The following is a 19,939-nucleotide window of genomic DNA, read 5'->3' on the forward strand; positions in this document are numbered from 1 at the left end:
TCATGTGATAAATGTTTAATACAGGATCGCTTGTCCGGGAAATTGATTGGGGAAGGCTTTAGAAAAGGCGATTTATACTACATGGAATCTCTTCGAGTTCCAAAATCTTTTTGTAATGTTGCCCGAAACAAAGATATAAACATGTGGCACAAAAGACTTGGTCATCCTAATATCACCAAGTTGTCTTACTTACATTTTGCAAAAGACCTATGTAAAAGTTCCTTTTCTTGTAATGACTGTATTCTCGGAAAAATGAAAAGTTTACCTTTTGAGCAAAGAACTATGTTCTCATCAAAACCCTTTGAAATTGTTCATTCCGATGTTTGGGGACCGGCACCTGTTGTCTCAAAAGGAGGTTTTTCTTATTATGTTATTTTTGTGGATGATTTCTCTAGATATTCATGGATCTTTTTTCTTAAATTCAAACATGAAGTCTTTTCATGCTTTAGAACTTTCCATTCGATGATCAAGAATCAATTTAATAGTAACATAAAGATTTTTAGAAGTGATTCTGGAGGAGAATATCTCTCCAACCAATTTAAAATATATCTTGAAGATCAAGGAATCATTCACCAAAGATCTTGTCCTAAAACCCCCCAACAGAATGGGTTGGCCGAAAGAAAACATAGACATATTATTGAGACCACTAGAACCCTTCTTATTTCCCAAAACATACCAAAAAATTTTTGGGCTGAAGCTGCTCTTGCTTCTGTTTATCTGATAAATCGTTTGCCTTCTAGATTATTAGGAAAAATATCCCCTTTTGAGATTTTATATAAACTTGAACCAGATTATAATAGATTACGAGTCTTCGGGTGTAAGTGTTTCATACTTACGGATAAGAATGACAAACTCTCTCCCAAGGCTATCCCCTGCGCTTTTCTTGGCTATTCTGAAACTCAAAAGGGATTTCGGTGTTATGATCTTCGAGAAGATAAGTTATATGTCTCTAGAAATGTAACTTTTTTGGAAAATGAAAGTGGATTTGAAAAAAATGTTTTGCAACAAGAAAATTTTGATTATTCCTTCCTTTTTGACTTATTGTCTAGTAATGATGATGTATCTAGTGATGATGATGTATCATCAAACCATGATGAGGACATTGAGGGTAATATCGAAGAGCATAACCAACAAGAAGGCAGGAGTTCAAGTGATCCAATAACATACTCACGTAGAAACCAAGACACCTTTAGAAGTGCTATTGATCAATATAGTGAACTTGTTCCTGTTCTTGATCACCGTAGATCTGAGAGGAATAGGAGACCTCCAACTCGTTTTGTCTCCTTTGATTCCTTTTCACCCCGATATAGGACTTGTCTTAGTGCCATTCATTCTTATTTTGAACCTAGAAACTTTGAAGAAGCTAAAAAATGTATAGAATGGCAAGAAGCTATGCAAAATTAACTTAATGCTCTTAAAAGGGCTGAAACTTGGGATTTCGAAACTCTACCCATAGGAAAGAAAACTATAGGTTGTCGATGGGTTTTTAAGGTTAAAACTAAGAGTGACGGATCCCTTGAAAGGTATAAAGCTCGCTTAGTTGCAAAAGGGTATGGGCAAGAGTATGGAATTGATTATGAAGAAACTTTTGCTCCTGTAGCCCGAATGGTTACAGTTAGATGTCTCATTACTATTGCATCTATTAAAAATTGGAACATTTTTCAAATGGATGTGAAAAATGCTTTTTTAAATGGTGATCTTAACGAAGAAGTATATATGGACGCCCCACCAGGCATGAAGATTCCTGAAAATAAAGTTCTTCGTCTTCGAAAGGCTCTTTATGGATTGAAACAGGCTCCCAAAGCCTGGTATGATAGATTTACCAGTGTAATGTTGGAAAATGGTTTCTTCTCATGCTATACTGACACTGCTCTATTTACTAAGAAATCTAAAGCAGGGATTGTAATATTATTGCTCTATGTTGATGATATGTTAATTACAGGTGATGATGTTCAAGGAGTCAAGGGTATTAAGTCCGTCTTGACTTCAAAATTTGAGATGTCAGACTTGGGTTTTCTGACATATTTTCTTGGAATTGAGGTTGCTTATTCGCAACGTGGTTATTTTTTATCTCAGTCTAAACTTGCTTGTGAGATTATTGACAGATCCGGGATTTCTGATGACAAAGTATGCGAAACTCCTGAAGTTGTGGGAGCAAAAATGAAAATTGACGATGGTGTCCCTTTAACCGATCCTACTCCTTACAGGCAGCTGGTAGGTTCGTTAATGTATCTTAGTATTACTAGACCTGACTTATCACATGCTATACACATCGCCAGTCAGTTTCAGCACGCTCCCACAACCGTTCATATGAGTGCTGTTCTTCGCATCGTCAGATACTTGAAGGGCACAATAAATAAGGGAGTATTTCTATCTTCTTCTTCTGATTTAAAATTACTTGCTTATACTGACTCAGATTGGGGAGGTGACCCTAGTAACCGTCACTCCACCACTGGTTTTTGTGTTTTTCTAGGTGAATCTTTGATTTCATGGCGATGTAAAAAGCAACAGAAAGTCTCTTTGTCATCCACTGAAGCCGAATACAGAGCCATGGCATCCACTACCATGGAAATTGTATGGATTCGACAACTTTTGGAAGATATGGGAGTACCTATCCGAGAACCAACAAAGCTGTGTTGTGACAATAAAAGTGCAATCTATATTGCCAAAAATCACACCTTTCACGAGCGAACAAAGCATATAGAAATGGACTGCCATTATGTCAGAGAAGAATACTTGAAGAAGGTCATTGATCTACCATACGTGACGTCTGAGTATCAACTTGCGGACTTCTTCACAAAAGCTCTTTGTTCGCCTAGATTTCATTTCCTTCTGGACAAACTTGCGGTTATCACACCGTAAGTTTGAGGGGGGGTGTTAAAATGTACACTCAAAATCAATATTGTAAGTATAAATATATATACTTATATACATAGAGATACGTATACATATTTTATATGTATACGTATCTCTATATATAAGTATATATATTTATACATTTTTATCTTTTTTTACCCGAAAGGGTATTTTTGCCATTTTACATTTTGCGCATATTCCATTTGGAATATGCTGTAATTTTTCCATTACTTTTGTAATTCTTTTAATTTTTATTTTTTCTTTTTTGCACTCTCAAAAAGTGCATTGGGGGTCTCCCCAATAGAGTCGTTGGGGAGCCCCCAACGGTCACAATTGTGACCGTTGGGAGCTCCCCAACGACTCCTTTGGGGAGCCCCCTCTTGCCTCCTTCCTTCTTGTATAAATAGGGGTGTTCCCCCTTTGTATTTTCTTAAGCTTGAGAGTCTCAAGCATTTGCTTTTATATATTGAAATACATGCATTATTGCATGTTTATTATTTATACACTTTTTGTGTATTTTGTTCAAGTGTTGTGAGAGTGCTTTCGTGCACTTCTTTTATAAGGTTTTTATGCTTGTTTATGTATTGTCTCTTCGTAGACAATTTCACATGGTATCAAAGCTCGGTTGTTGATTGGAGATCGTGAGATCCGCCTTTGTTCGAGTGCCTCGAAAACCGTGCCTTCGGATTTTTTGAGATTGAAGTGGTGGATCTTGCTTCTCAAATATTTTAGAAGGATCTTGTGCCAAGAAGAAGTGGAAACATCGTATTGGTACGCCTTTTTTCTTCTTCTCTCTACGTCTTAATGGGTGAGAAAGAGTCTCACTTTGCCCTTGGCTTCAAGTTGAATGGGTCCAACTATCATATTTGGGCCGGGAATATGGAGGCCCACATAAAAGGAAAAGGATTGTGGGGTTATGTGCAAGGAACAATTCCGGAACCGGAACCCAAGATAACCATAATGGACGGAAGTGAAATCAAGATTCTTGAGGGAGAGGAAAGGATCAAAGCTCTTGAAGAATACTCAAAGAAACACGACGAATGGGAAATGAAGAATTTCAAGATTCTTTCTTGGTTCTTCGCATCCGTCGAAACGAAGATTAATGCCAACATTATCAAATTCAAAAAGGCATCGGAAGCTTGGCATTATCTCGAGAAGATGTATACATCAAGAGACCCATCTCATAAGTATTACCTTCAAAAGAAGGCCCTCTCCCTTACTCAAGGTGAAATGTCTATTAGGGAATATTTTGCCGATCTTTCCTCTATTTGGGATGAGCTCTCTATGCTTGAACCAAAATGGAGTGGAGAGGCAATTGAACTCCGCCACAAGCAACTTGAAGAAGATCGTTTCTTCAATTTTTTGAATGGGTTGAGACCGGAATTTGAGCAAATAAGGTCATCACTTCTATCCTCATTTACTCCTCCCTCTCTTGAAGATGTTCTCACCAAATTAAGTGGTGAGGAGACTCGTATGAATTTATGTAAACAAGGACCAAGTGTTCTTATGGTTCCTTGTAATTATGAAGAAAATAATGAGGTTAATGCCGTATCAAGACCCGGAAATAATGTAAAGACCTATCGTCCTCCTCACTTTAAATTCCAAAATCAAGGAGGAGATGGTGGACAAAGAGGGAAGCGGGACTATAGCAAGACTATATGTCACTTTTGTAAAGAACCGGGGCATATCAAGCCGGTATGTCCCAAATGGAAGAAGCTCCTTGCTATGGCCACCACCGGCGCACCACAAAAGGAAGAGGCATCATCAAGTGGGTCACTCTCGTTGAATCAAATAATGGAAGCCCTTCAACCTCTTCTCAAAGGAGCTACATCCGGTGCCGCCGTGTCTACTTCTTCCATTCCAGGTAAAGTCCCTTGGCTTTTGGACTCAGGTGCATCCTTTCATATGTCCCCAAACATGTTTTCACTTTCCGATTATTCAAAAAATGCTTCTCCATCCTTCGTTTCCACTGCGGATGGAACTTCTCTTGAAATTAAAGGAATAGGTAATTTTGAAACTCAAGACTTTTTTATTCCAAAAATTAGATTTATACCTAAACTTAATTTAAATCTTCTTTCTGTTTCTCAACTCTCGGATCATGGTTGTGATATTAAATTTTCATGTGATAAATGTTTAATACAGGATCGCTTGTCCGGGAAATTGATTGGGGAAGGCTTTAGAAAAGGCGATTTATACTACATGGAATCTCTTCGAGTTCCAAAATCTTTTTGTAATGTTGCCCGAAACAAAGATATAAACATGTGGCACAAAAGACTTGGTCATCCTAATATCACCAAGTTGTCTTACTTACATTTTGCAAAAGACCTATGTAAAAGTTCCTTTTCTTGTAATGACTGTATTCTCGGAAAAATGAAAAGTTTACCTTTTGAGCAAAGAACTATGTTCTCATCAAAACCCTTTGAAATTGTTCATTCCGATGTTTGGGGACCGGCACCTGTTGTCTCAAAAGGAGGTTTTTCTTATTATGTTATTTTTGTGGATGATTTCTCTAGATATTCATGGATCTTTTTTCTTAAATTCAAACATGAAGTCTTTTCATGCTTTAGAACTTTCCATTCGATGATCAAGAATCAATTTAATAGTAACATAAAGATTTTTAGAAGTGATTCTGGAGGAGAATATCTCTCCAACCAATTTAAAATATATCTTGAAGATCAAGGAATCATTCACCAAAGATCTTGTCCTAAAACCCCCCAACAGAATGGGTTGGCCGAAAGAAAACATAGACATATTATTGAGACCACTAGAACCCTTCTTATTTCCCAAAACATACCAAAAAATTTTTGGGCTGAAGCTGCTCTTGCTTCTGTTTATCTGATAAATCGTTTGCCTTCTAGATTATTAGGAAAAATATCCCCTTTTGAGATTTTATATAAACTTGAACCAGATTATAATAGATTACGAGTCTTCGGGTGTAAGTGTTTCATACTTACGGATAAGAATGACAAACTCTCTCCCAAGGCTATCCCCTGCGCTTTTCTTGGCTATTCTGAAACTCAAAAGGGATTTCGGTGTTATGATCTTCGAGAAGATAAGTTATATGTCTCTAGAAATGTAACTTTTTTGGAAAATGAAAGTGGATTTGAAAAAAATGTTTTGCAACAAGAAAATTTTGATTATTCCTTCCTTTTTGACTTATTGTCTAGTAATGATGATGTATCTAGTGATGATGATGTATCATCAAACCATGATGAGGACATTGAGGGTAATATCGAAGAGCATAACCAACAAGAAGGCAGGAGTTCAAGTGATCCAATAACATACTCACGTAGAAACCAAGACACCTTTAGAAGTGCTATTGATCAATATAGTGAACTTGTTCCTGTTCTTGATCACCGTAGATCTGAGAGGAATAGGAGACCTCCAACTCGTTTTGTCTCCTTTGATTCCTTTTCACCCCGATATAGGACTTGTCTTAGTGCCATTCATTCTTATTTTGAACCTAGAAACTTTGAAGAAGCTAAAAAATGTATAGAATGGCAAGAAGCTATGCAAAATTAACTTAATGCTCTTAAAAGGGCTGAAACTTGGGATTTCGAAACTCTACCCATAGGAAAGAAAACTATAGGTTGTCGATGGGTTTTTAAGGTTAAAACTAAGAGTGACGGATCCCTTGAAAGGTATAAAGCTCGCTTAGTTGCAAAAGGGTATGGGCAAGAGTATGGAATTGATTATGAAGAAACTTTTGCTCCTGTAGCCCGAATGGTTACAGTTAGATGTCTCATTACTATTGCATCTATTAAAAATTGGAACATTTTTCAAATGGATGTGAAAAATGCTTTTTTAAATGGTGATCTTAACGAAGAAGTATATATGGACGCCCCACCAGGCATGAAGATTCCTGAAAATAAAGTTCTTCGTCTTCGAAAGGCTCTTTATGGATTGAAACAGGCTCCCAAAGCCTGGTATGATAGATTTACCAGTGTAATGTTGGAAAATGGTTTCTTCTCATGCTATACTGACACTGCTCTATTTACTAAGAAATCTAAAGCAGGGATTGTAATATTATTGCTCTATGTTGATGATATGTTAATTACAGGTGATGATGTTCAAGGAGTCAAGGGTATTAAGTCCGTCTTGACTTCAAAATTTGAGATGTCAGACTTGGGTTTTCTGACATATTTTCTTGGAATTGAGGTTGCTTATTCGCAACGTGGTTATTTTTTATCTCAGTCTAAACTTGCTTGTGAGATTATTGACAGATCCGGGATTTCTGATGACAAAGTATGCGAAACTCCTGAAGTTGTGGGAGCAAAAATGAAAATTGACGATGGTGTCCCTTTAACCGATCCTACTCCTTACAGGCAGCTGGTAGGTTCGTTAATGTATCTTAGTATTACTAGACCTGACTTATCACATGCTATACACATCGCCAGTCAGTTTCAGCACGCTCCCACAACCGTTCATATGAGTGCTGTTCTTCGCATCGTCAGATACTTGAAGGGCACAATAAATAAGGGAGTATTTCTATCTTCTTCTTCTGATTTAAAATTACTTGCTTATACTGACTCAGATTGGGGAGGTGACCCTAGTAACCGTCACTCCACCACTGGTTTTTGTGTTTTTCTAGGTGAATCTTTGATTTCATGGCGATGTAAAAAGCAACAGAAAGTCTCTTTGTCATCCACTGAAGCCGAATACAGAGCCATGGCATCCACTACCATGGAAATTGTATGGATTCGACAACTTTTGGAAGATATGGGAGTACCTATCCGAGAACCAACAAAGCTGTGTTGTGACAATAAAAGTGCAATCTATATTGCCAAAAATCACACCTTTCACGAGCGAACAAAGCATATAGAAATGGACTGCCATTATGTCAGAGAAGAATACTTGAAGAAGGTCATTGATCTACCATACGTGACGTCTGAGTATCAACTTGCGGACTTCTTCACAAAAGCTCTTTGTTCGCCTAGATTTCATTTCCTTCTGGACAAACTTGCGGTTATCACACCGTAAGTTTGAGGGGGGGTGTTAAAATGTACACTCAAAATCAATATTGTAAGTATAAATATATATACTTATATACATAGAGATACGTATACATATTTTATATGTATACGTATCTCTATATATAAGTATATATATTTATACATTTTTATCTTTTTTTACCCGAAAGGGTATTTTTGCCATTTTACATTTTGCGCATATTCCATTTGGAATATGCTGTAATTTTTCCATTACTTTTGTAATTCTTTTAATTTTTATTTTTTCTTTTTTGCACTCTCAAAAAGTGCATTGGGGGTCTCCCCAATAGAGTCGTTGGGGAGCCCCCAACGGTCACAATTGTGACCGTTGGGAGCTCCCCAACGACTCCTTTGGGGAGCCCCCTCTTGCCTCCTTCCTTCTTGTATAAATAGGGGTGTTCCCCCTTTGTATTTTCTTAAGCTTGAGAGTCTCAAGCATTTGCTTTTATATATTGAAATACATGCATTATTGCATGTTTATTATTTATACACTTTTTGTGTATTTTGTTCAAGTGTTGTGAGAGTGCTTTCGTGCACTTCTTTTATAAGGTTTTTATGCTTGTTTATGTATTGTCTCTTCGTAGACAATTTCACACATTGAGGGGTACTAGGTTTGATTCCTTACCTGGAGCTACCAAAAGGAATGAATGATTGACAATTGGACATGTGAAATTTGATTGACTTTTACTAATTTTGTGATTTTATATTAAGTTGGTAAGCCTATTGTTATTATGCTATTTGTTCTTTGAAAAATGAACACTTACATATGAAAAAAAATGCCCATAGCCTTTGAAAAATGAAAAAAGAAAAAAGTGCCCAAAACTCGCCCGAGTCAACCCGAGTCAGGCCGAGTCAAGGCCGAGTTTTCGCAGAACGAGTTTAGCTTACCGAGTTGACTCGTTGGAGGGCCGAGCCGAGCCGAGTCACCGAGTTGACTCGGCGAGTTTTAAAACCATGATAAAGACTGATGAACAAATTAAAATTTCGTGAGTACAATCTACCTCGTCCTTCAAAATCCAGGTTCTGATCTCGTGATAAGAAGGCGGTTTGAACCCTCGCCCATAATTTGCAATAGTTTCTACCATTGCACCAAAATATGGATTGTTGCAAAGATTAAATGATATGGCATTTGCATAAAAAAATCTACCAATGACACGACATACATTTTTTCTTTCATCCATTTTGAAAGCAGTGTTTATTGTGGTTTGTCATACTTCTTTGTTCACAAAGAGGTCCATAGAATCACCTGTACTTGTTTTTGCATCACTACATGATCCACTGATTTCTTTGTTCACATTATTGCCTGTTAATGATCCAAAATAAACACTTCTCCTGATATCCAACTTGTTTTGTTCTTCCTCTTGTTTCTTTTGCTTCTGATCCTTTAGATGATTCTGAAAAAATCTTTTCACATTAGGTAGAACTGCTTCGCACATACAGCTAAGTGATTCTTTAACCTATAGATGCCTCCTGTAGTCTGTTTATGACAGTAATTGCAAATTACATGTCCTACGAGTTTGAGATCTTTAGTGGGATTTAGAACTTTAACTCCATGATCCCATCCTACATCTTTTCCCATTGTTCAACTACAAAAATACATATAACAAAATATATATTAACACAAAAAATTAGATTCATATTGAATAAGAATCAATATATATAAATTGAAAACTAATGGAAACACAAACACATGAAGTCAGAGATGATCAAATACATGTCGAAGTTGACTTCTTACTATAAAAACAAGTTCAAAAGGAGCATAACACATGACAGACTGCTAAATATTCTAGCTTGCAGTCGACAGGGACACCAAATGTAGGACCAACATGATGAGTTGTGGAGCCTGATTCACAGTTTTTGCCCTTGCAGGAAGGGGGGTCCCCCCCCCCCTCGGTGCGGGTCAAAAATTTTTCTTGGGCCTTACTTTAAACAATAAATGGTTGGGGCCTTAGCCCCTGCCTGACAGGGACCACAATCGGCAGGGGCCAAGGGCCTTGCCTGCCAGAATAAATCGCACGGTAGGGGTCGTGCCCCTGCTTGATGGAGAGATTGAAGAGAGGGAGGCAGACACAAAGGAAAAAAAAAATGAAGGGGGTTGGGGTTACCTGGGGTCTGGCAAGGGCTGCCAGCATCGCGGCTGCTTCTGGCGAGAAGGAGGCCGAGAAGGGCGAGACTCTGAGAGACGAGAGAGAAGAACTGCGAGAGACGAGAGAGAAAGGTGGGAGAGACCGAGATGAGAGGTGAGAGTCTGGGAGAGACGAGAGAGAGATATAGGGGCTGCGAGAGACGAGAGAGGGAGGGAGAGACTTTGAGAGACGAGAGAGAGGGTCTGTGATGGAGAGATTGAAGAGAGGGAGGCAGACACGAAGGAAAAAAAAATGAAGGGGGTCGGGGTTACCTGGGGTCTGGCAAGGGCCGTCGGCGTCGCGGCTGCTTCTAGATGAGAGAGAGACGAGAGAGAGAGGGACTGCGAGAGACGAGAGAGAGAGGTGGGAGAGACCGAGATGAGAGAGAGAGAGAGAGAGAGAGAGAGAGGTTGTGAGAGACTAGAGAGAGAGGGAGAGACTCTGAGAGACGAGAGAGAGGGTTTGCGAGAGACAAATTAAGGCCCCCGACCCTCGTTAGGGTCGGGGGTAACATTTTAATGTTGGTCAAATGAGGGCTTTGACCTTCATTTGACCAACAACATGAGGCATGTGTGCCTCGCCTCGAGGCGTACACCTCGATGCTTTTACGCTTCATGACTGTGCCTCAAGGCACAAAGGCCCTCGCCTTGAGGCGCGTTTTTAATAACATTGGTGTGTTGTATTGATTTGCAGTTGCATTAATGATAAAATCATTTCTGGTTCTGGTTGAATCAAACACTGGTCTGACAGAACCAAAAAGTACTTGGATTATTGTTAGCGTCCTTGATTGAGTTGGTATTGAAAACCATTACTTTGTTGATGTTGTTCCTTTCTCATGAGAATGTCCATTTCCAATTTCTTGAAGCAACATGCTTCTCCGTTTGATAACCTTTTCTTTTCATATGTGGCAGGCCAGATACCTTGAAGATGAAGTGAAGGATAAGAGTGATAAGGTCATGGACTTTACTTCATGGGAACAAGAATTTATGGAAGGCCTGCCTGAACAACAGAATGGGTAAAGGCTTGTGTGGTTTTGGGTGCTGGTATAGCACTTCAATTTCATTTGGTTTGCCAGCAGGTTCTGTACTGGCAGGGTCCTCTTCATATATATGTTTTCAGTTCCAGCTTTGTCGGCTATCTGTGTGTGTGTGTGTGTGTGCACTGAGCCAGCCTATTCGACAGGCTACAGGGCTTTTGGGCATGAGGATGTGAACCAAGTCTGGCAGATAAATCAGGCTTGCAAGGTTTCCAATCTTTCACGGTGCATTTGAATCCCTTCAATCTCAAAACAAATTTGAGAACTGTGGATTAGAGATACGTGGACTTCAACTGGGATCTCAGATCCCATTTTTTCTTTTTTCCTATTTTTTTTCCACCCTTAGTGACCAGAGAGGGATTCTTGCCCTTTGTCAAATGTATTTATTGGTTTAGAATGGATGCTTTTTACTTGCTTCCGCTGACACAAATTTATTGGCAGATGGGACTGTGGCATGTTCGTGATCAAGTACACCGATTTCTATAGCCGAGGCCTGGGACTCTCTTTCAGCCAGGTAAATCTTTAAAAGTTTTTCCTTTACTTTCAAAGTTTAATTTGTTTTTTCTTCACATCTTGCTCCACAGGAGCATATGCCCTATTTCAGAAAGAGAACAGCCAAGGAGATTCTTCATTTGAGAGCCGACTGATCCCTGGTGGATTTTGAGTTGTGAATTGCTCTTTTTACCTGTTCAGTGCTCAGAAAGAAGGGATGCCTTTATGTGGTTAGTAGTATAAGAGCTATTGCAGATCAGTTTGTGCCTGGCGACGTACATCTCAGATTCTGATTGGTCAAGCTACTGCTTCATGCAAATCATGTGCACTACTGTCCCAACTGCTGGATGATATGATGGCGTAGCCATGAGAACCATTATCTCCTGCAGCCCAGCATATTTTTGTAGAGTGGAGTTTTGGTATTGAAGTGAATTGTATTTTTTGCAGCAAGTCCTCAAGTCCTTCTTTAACTGGCTGTTCTATTCGAGGATTCATTTTTCGCAACTTCTGTTCAACTGGTTTATCATCGGGTTTCAAAACGAGACGATGTTTTACCAATTTAGAGTCTAAACTTGGCGTATCCTCATAAGTCCATGTGAACACTTCTTGGTATTGTTTGAGAAAATCGATGAGTCGTACTTCAATAACAGGTCAAACCCTTTCTTGGCTTTTACAAACTGTGGGAAAAGATGATGGTCTTTAAAAGTGTTGTAATAGAAGATGACCTTCGATCTTAAAGAAATGTGGCCCTTGCCATCAGATAATTGCTGTAGTATGCTTTGTTTCTGGTGTTGCCTCTAGCTTCAATATCTCGAGGTTTTTACTGAGAATAACCTCTTCACTTTCTCTGATGATAGGGATGTCAGCAGTATAGGTCGGCCTGAGAATTATAGGCTGAGGCAACCTCTCTTTTGGGTCTTCACCCAAGACAGTGGTAATTATGCTGTCCTTGGACCATTTAATGCATTAATGTAAAGTAGATGACACTGCATTTGCGTTTTGAATTCACGTTCGCCCTAATAAAAGGTTATATGTCGATGGGACATTGACAACGTGAAAACAAACAGTATGAACAGAGTAGTTTATGAAGATTTTTAGAAAAATCTTTCCCTTTGTTGTCTGTCCGTGATTGTCAAATTTATAAATAGTGATCGGATTCGGCCTATACTCTTTTTCTTTTATACCCAGATTTTTGACAGTCATCTCGGGGCAAATGTTGAGGCTACTGCCTCCATCGATGAGCACGTAGGGTACTGTCATCCCCTTAGTTTAGATTATAATATACAAAGCATTATTATGAAATGTATGAGGCTTGGGCAAATCTTCACCTGAGAATGTGATCGGAGCATTGATCATGGCCTGATTGACGATTTGGGCCATGTCTTCTAGAGTGGTACCGAGCTTGACCTTGATTTTTTGCAGCAAGTCATCCAGGACTTGCTGATGTTTGGGAGAGGCGCGTGCCAACTCAAGGATTGGGATATTGGATAGGGTCGTGATTGGTCTCTGCACCACATCCGCCTTTTCTTCTGATGCCTTGCCTTTTTCTGGCAAGGGTTTGATAAAACTCCTGGGGAACCATGGCATTCTTTTAGCAACTTCAGGGGATGCCTCGACAGGCTCTTTTAGGACATTCAGCTTGTTGAGAGCTGAAGCGAGGTCTATCTTTTGAGCATTACATTGGGTCTTATGCAATACTAATACCTGATATTGAATATTAATATCACTACTAGGGCACGACTTGATATGCTCCTGTGGTTGAAATGGATGGTCATATATCACTACAGTCGAGTGCTGAAGGAAAGACTGATTTAATATTTCCATTTTCTCGTCTTCGGCACCTTCTACCAGCAGATTTTTATTAATATAGTTTTGTATGATGCTTTTGAGAACGAAACAGTTCTCAGTGTCATGTCCTACTGTTCGGTGAAACATGCAGAATCTTTCTTTCATTTTCCTCATGACCACTGGTGGATTGGCTACTCTTGAGAGTTTTATCATATCACTACCAAGCATATACTCTAGTACTGTCTCAAGAGACTGATCCAAGGGAGTAAACTTGCGATTATAACTCCACCCATCACGCTTTGGTTTTTCTTGAGGTTTCGACCTTTGCTCGAGAGTCTGTTGTGGCTGTCTGTCATACTGAGGGATTGTTTTGCCCTTTTGGTCATTTTTGCTGGGGTTTGATCCCCTTGAACCATAACTATGATTCTTCATGTTTCCCTGATGCTGGTTCTTACTGTTGCTGGCCGAGTAAGTGAAATGAGTTTTCTTTTTGGACTCTGATTGACTGTTGTTCTTGGTGAACGTGAAACCCTCGTAAGATCCATTTTTCATACTCAACTCGAGTCATTTGGCTTGTTCTATCAGCTCAATGAAAGTTTTTGATGGAAAGGTGGCGATCAATCCCCTTAGGGGTTGTGCAAAGTTACTCAGGATCAAGGATAGTGCGTGTCTTTCTGATATTGGATTCCACATTTTGTTACAAGCGGATGCCCACCTGTGGACAAAACCCTGACTTTCTCATTTTCCTTGTGCTTCAGACTACTGAGGTGGTTGAGAGTTGGGAGTGCCTCAGCATTGAATAAGAAGCGCTCAATAAATAAATTGACCACTTTGGCAAGTTTCTTCAGCTCTATAGGGTTAATGTGCTTCGAATACTATTTCGCTGCAATTCCCTCCAGACTGTGAGGTAAACAAATGAATAAAGCTTGATTGTTTCTCCTGAACCCGGAACATTCTGCGAAGAAAAGGGCGAGATGAGCCATAAAACTTGATAAATTTCCTAAGGAGATTGTCGAGATTGTCATCCCCATCTAGTCCGTCATAAAAATTTTCACTTGTAAAGACCTTCTTGCCCTTATCACGAGCTTGTAGGTCTTTGACCATATTAACCACATCTCTGAGTTGTGGCTGATCAGGGTCATTAACAGACTGGTTCTTGGACTTGTAAGTTGACCCCTGCCCTTGAGTTGACTTTTAAAATGCCTGCTAGGTTTTATATTCTTCGTCAGTATCTCCCACTGATTCTACTTCATCAGAAGTTTGCTCGTGATGACTCTGCCTTTTGGATATTTTCATATTCTTTTTCACTGTTTGACCTTTAACCTTCTTCTTAGTATGAGCTCTTCCTGAAGCGGCCCCTGTCTCTTTGGACATCTTGCTCATCATTCTCTGAAATAGTAAGTATATCTGAGGGTCAATGTCATCATTGACCTGTTGGTTTTCATTCCCGGCAAACCGTGGAGAGGTCATTTCTTGCACTGAGGCTGAAGAGTAACTGATATGCTGAACTCGTGCGGTTTTCTTGTCGGACCTTGTCTGAACCATGTAAGGATGCAAGTGCTCTCTGTAGGGCAAAACTGAGGGTTAGCTATTGAAAATGGTTTTGAATAAGAAATATTTGTTGGATATTTTGGTAAACAATTGGAAGGATATCTCATTACTAAGGACTGAGTCGTCGCTGGAGTCACGACAATTGCACTGCTATTCTTTACAAAATAAACAACTAGAAATATGTCTTGTTACCTAGGCGAGGTCGTCAAACCAAAATAGGATGAAAATTTAAAAGAATTTTATTGAAGGAAAAACATGATTTTATTAATAATAAACTTGGCAAAGACGAGGGAGACAGACAATTTTCCACCACTCCTGATAATCAGCAGTCACTCGAGGACAAAGAAAAATAGTAAGAGTAACAAAAGAATCCCAGCCATATTCGGCAGAATGGTATGCTTCAGACCACTGATCTGATGTGAGATCGAACTCTGGCATGATTCCTGATAGTAGACGAGCTTCTATGCGCTTATGTCTCTGGGAAAATTGCTTGACATATCGTTCTAGATGGTAGTAGGTGCAAAAGAATGAGTCAAGTAGCCTAAACCACTTGCCGTATGTATAAGTATATCTGGGAGGTGATTCCTGACGATCGAAGTAATCCCACACGACTTCTTTCTCTTGAAGGTTGTCGATCAAAAACCAGTATCGTGCAATTGGAAGAAGTTTTTCACCATTATATTTGAATGAGCTGGCTCTAGTTGGCACATGGCGGAAGAACCAGGACTGCAATGCGTATGTGCACCCTTCGACTAAAATTGATTTTCCAAGTGTGAAATGGGTCAACCCTCGATACAAGAAAGCCAATGCGGCCATGGCTATAGAGAGATGGCTAGTCTGTCGACTTTCCCACCTTCGCAGAAGCTGAACTATCCTGATGTCTTCATAACTTCGTCCATCTTGAAAGAAAACCAATCCCACAGTGCATAGGACCATCACATGCTGGATTCTCTCTTGTGTTGTTCGGGATAAGGAGTTGACTTCTACAAATGCTTCATACTGTCTGCAGATTCACATATTCACTTCCATCTTCTTCGATCAACGACCAAGAGTTACACCCTGTCATGCGAGCTAATACATCTCGGGGATCCAGACCCTTGACATTGATCAAGAACTGCTGCTCTAATGGATCTCCAAGCTGACCGGCTGACTCGGGCAATCCCATGATCTTTGAAAACTCATCCATTAACAAAGTCATTTCTCTCCATGGGAACCAGAAGGTACAAGTACGCGAATTCCACCGTTCTTCCAGTGCATAGATTAAATTGTCGTTGACTGTCTGTTTTCCCACTGTGAATGTCAGTTTTAACCCACAATCATTCAGATGGTTCAGAAACATACGAGAGAAATTTTTGAGCCAGAAATAGTACCACTCGGGAATAAAGGATCTGGTGCTGAGGACTCGATGCTTGGGAAGACCTTGCCGCACCTCGTAGGATATGTGACCCTCAGAAAAACTACATCGAGTTGACTGGATGCCATCACGATAAACTGGAAAATACAAAAGGAGTAGGGACAGGTTTGAGAAAAACTACACCATTTTTGAAGAAATTGCAGGCATGATAAAAATGAGCTGGAAATTTGAGATTCAGAAGAACGAAAGGATGGAAAATCGCCTGGAGTTTTGAAGAAAAAGGTGGATAATTTGAAAAAATTGCCCAGGGTTTGAAAATAAGGAAAATATGCTAGGTAGTGCATGAAAACAGATGGAAATAGGGGATTTTAGAAATCGTCCAATATTTTTGGAAAACTTGTGGAAAATATAAGAAAATGGAGTAAAAGAAGTTGTCATTCAATCACATCATATACAAACAAGTATGCACACACAACATTCCCTAAAAGCTGACTATAGATGCACACGTTTTAAAATAGTTGTAGGAGCTTAATCCTAACTCTAAGGTTCAGATCATCTGTATTCAATCATGTTATGCTTATATACTTGAGACGAGGCCCGATGTACTTTGCATAAAATCAATTTCTTCGGTTTTAGGTTCATGTTTTCCAACATCCTTGAGCGTTTGTCGATATACTTTGAACTATGGCCCTTGGTACGTGGTAGGGGTTTTTTAACCCAAATAGGTGACCTAGTTGTGAGGCTTTGTCCCGAACTATGGTTCTAAAAGAAAGCCCAGCAACGTGAAGACCGGGTAGAGATAGGTGGGATAGTTTTTGAAAACATGAGCACATGCAAGCAAACTGAGGGCTCTAAATCCTAAGTAGAGTTTTTTTTTTAATTTTGAAGAAACAAACATTGTTTTCAATTAGATCTTAGATTGAGGAGGATTGTATTAGACCTAAGGCTAAGTGAGCATGAATAATGCCTCCTCAATCAGTCCTACCAAACCATGCTTAAGTCTATATGAATTCCATGTCAGCTGGGTTTGAATCTAGGCTCCTAGGTTCACATGATATCATAAAATAAAAGCTAACATTTATAGAACACGATTTTGATAACTTGAACAAAGAAGAGCATTAGATTGATCAGGCAAAGACAGGTCCCATCTCGGTCACCAAACTTGTTATCATTGCAAAATTTTACTTTTGCAAGTCAAACTGACATTTGAAAAATATTTTTAAAATAACTCGCCTCCGTTTTAAAATGCGGGAAAATTCTGTAGAATGGTACTCGCCTGTCAGTACGAAGTTCAACTGTTCCTAGCGTCTCTAGAAGGGATAATTGAACAAAGGATCAATCTAGTGTTTTGCTTTGCTCAATTTGTCTAAACCGATGTTCTAATTTCTAAATGCATAAAGAATCAGGCATGTGCTATGAATTTCTGAAAATGCCAGTTTGAAAATATGATGTTTACTTCAGAGTTGGAAAATACTTAGAGAATTCTTAGAAAAGATAACACTTTGAAAATTGTGTGCCTTGTTGAGAGAACATTTCTAAATAAATGCAAATCCTTTATGAAAATCGATTTCTGAGGAATTTCAAATAACTTTGGAAAAACTTGATTTCTCTGAATTCAAACTTTGAAATTGAAGATATTATGGCTTGAAAAATCGTGGATTGAGCTTGAAAAATACTTGAAATACCATTTGAAGGCTCAGAGTTTTGAGAAAATCAATTTCTGAGTAAGACTTAGGAAATTTTGAGAAAATCGATTTCTCTGAATTGGAATTGGAATTGGAATTTGCAAATTGAATGAAATAAATGAATAGGGATTTGAAAGACATTGTTTTGAAGAATTGAGAAAATCTTTTTGTATTTTTGAGAAATGCAGTGCATTTTGAAGTTAGCCTAAGAATGTAGGCTAAATGTGGCTAATACAAAGATCACAAATCTGGGTCTAATTCGTATTCTGACTATGACCATGAATACAAATTTCATTGAGCTTGTCAACTCCCTAAGAGCTTGTGCATGTGTCATTCGTGTAGACCATGGTAGATTTATAAAAAAAATGCATGAATTGGCATATATCAGATATTAAAATTTGCAAAATTAAACTATATGCAATGCAGTCCTGTTCTAAGCAAAGAATGTAAATCTTATTCCAAATATTACAACTTTGATATTACATTGAATTGAACAAAGAAAAATAAAGAAAAGTCTTCTTCTTGAATGATCCTGCAAAACTAGAAAACAAGTTAGCACAGAAATGTAGGTTTATCTAGCTTTATCCAAAAATATTAAGAAATTATCGGATATTATCCAAATATAAACCCAATTCATATTTTCCTGATATAAACATAAATGATGAAATTTGATTAGAAATATGAAAATGAGATTTGAAAATTTGAAATTGAGATCAAAATGACCCTAATAGCAAGACTATGGCCTTGAAATCAGGGTTTTCATAAAGATATTTGTTAAAATGCAAATTTTGAAATTCAAATGAGAATAAATCAAACACAAGATGATATGATATGATTTAAAATAAGAAAATCCAAGTTAAGAATTTCGAAAATGAGGTCAAATGACCAAAATGCCCCTAATAGCAAGACTATAGCCTTGAAATAAGGGTTTTCAGAAAATATTTTGGTAAAACTTTGGATTTTGGGTTTGAATGAAATCAAATAAACATAAAATTGGATGGAAAACACCCTAACATGATTAAAAACATACAAAAACCCTAAAAACATGAACTTCTATAAAAAAAATCTAAAATATCATGAAAATCATGATTTTGTCAATGTTTTGGGATCCTACGGGCATCGTGTTTTGCAATTTAACTCATTCAGGCATCAAATTATATCCAAAATCAGTAAAAATTGACATCTTCACTTCTTATAACCTTAAAATTAGATTGGAATCATAAAAACCTATTTTTGGCATAATTAAAATATGAAAATTACACAAAACCCTAAAATATGCTATTTTTACCCGTGAAATATGCTATTTTTACCCACGGGAATGTATCTGTTTCGGTGTTAGACCCAGATCAGGGGTCAAACCACCATGAAAATTCATAAAATTCTATAGAGATATAATAAATATAAAAACAAAGATTCTCCCTTTTACAGATCGAAAAAATCATCTCCGGTTAGGGAGATATCATTCCTGCAATCTGTACTTGAATATAACAAATATAAAATCTATCAAAATAGACACTTCCGGTTGCAAATACATGGAAAAATAGCATACTTCATCAAACAATTCTAAAATTTTGGCAGTGAATAGCAGATAAACAGATAAGAAGCTTCCCTTTTTACAGATCATTGATCGGATCTCCGGTTAGGGAGATACGATCAACACAAGTTGAATTAGGGTTTTAACAAAGCATAACAAGTTATAAAAAGTTGACTTAACTTTTTGACAAAGTAAAAATAGCAAACAGTGACAGAAAATTATGAAAATTTTATAATAAACAATAGACTCTAATATGAAGCTACTGCAATTTACGGATCCTGAATCGGATCTTATATGACAAAAATAACACAACTGCAAGTTATACTTGAATATAAATAACAATTTTAACCAACAGGAATCACAATTCGACTTTATATTTTTCTAACAGGGTTCCCAAATCCCAAAACTTCTGATTTTTTTACAAGGACACACTGACATATCCGTGGACTATGTATAAAAAAATCAAAATTTTTTAACAAAAATTAAAATTCGAAATAGCATGATTTCTATGGATCTAAAATCAAAATAC

At 38.1% G+C, this 19,939-nt stretch overlaps 1 protein-coding gene across 4 annotated transcripts in view; it reads left to right on the top strand.

Annotated features, from left to right (window-relative positions):
• Positions 1-11,939, top strand: part of LOC149844203 (ubiquitin-like-specific protease ESD4) — a 29,156-nt gene extending 17,217 nt beyond the window's left edge. For 2 of the 4 annotated variants that reach the window (XM_090002091.1, XM_090002094.1), the window contains exons 8-10: positions 10,882-10,985; positions 11,448-11,520; positions 11,591-11,939. In XM_090002091.1, the coding sequence (XP_089858217.1) occupies positions 10,882-10,985; positions 11,448-11,520; positions 11,591-11,653 (240 nt within the window). In that variant the 3' untranslated portion in view covers positions 11,654-11,939. The remainder of the gene's footprint in view (positions 1-10,881; positions 10,986-11,447; positions 11,521-11,590) is intronic. The other 2 variants (XM_090002092.1, XM_090002093.1) reach the window with 2 other exon arrangements.
• The last annotated feature ends 8,000 nt before the right edge of the window (positions 11,940-19,939 follow it).

The sequence above is a fragment of the Nuphar pumila genome, chromosome 3 (genome assembly GCF_984573655.1).
Source record: "Nuphar pumila chromosome 3, dmNupPumi1.hap1.1, whole genome shotgun sequence".
Classification (NCBI taxonomy): domain Eukaryota; kingdom Viridiplantae; phylum Streptophyta; class Magnoliopsida; order Nymphaeales; family Nymphaeaceae; genus Nuphar; species Nuphar pumila.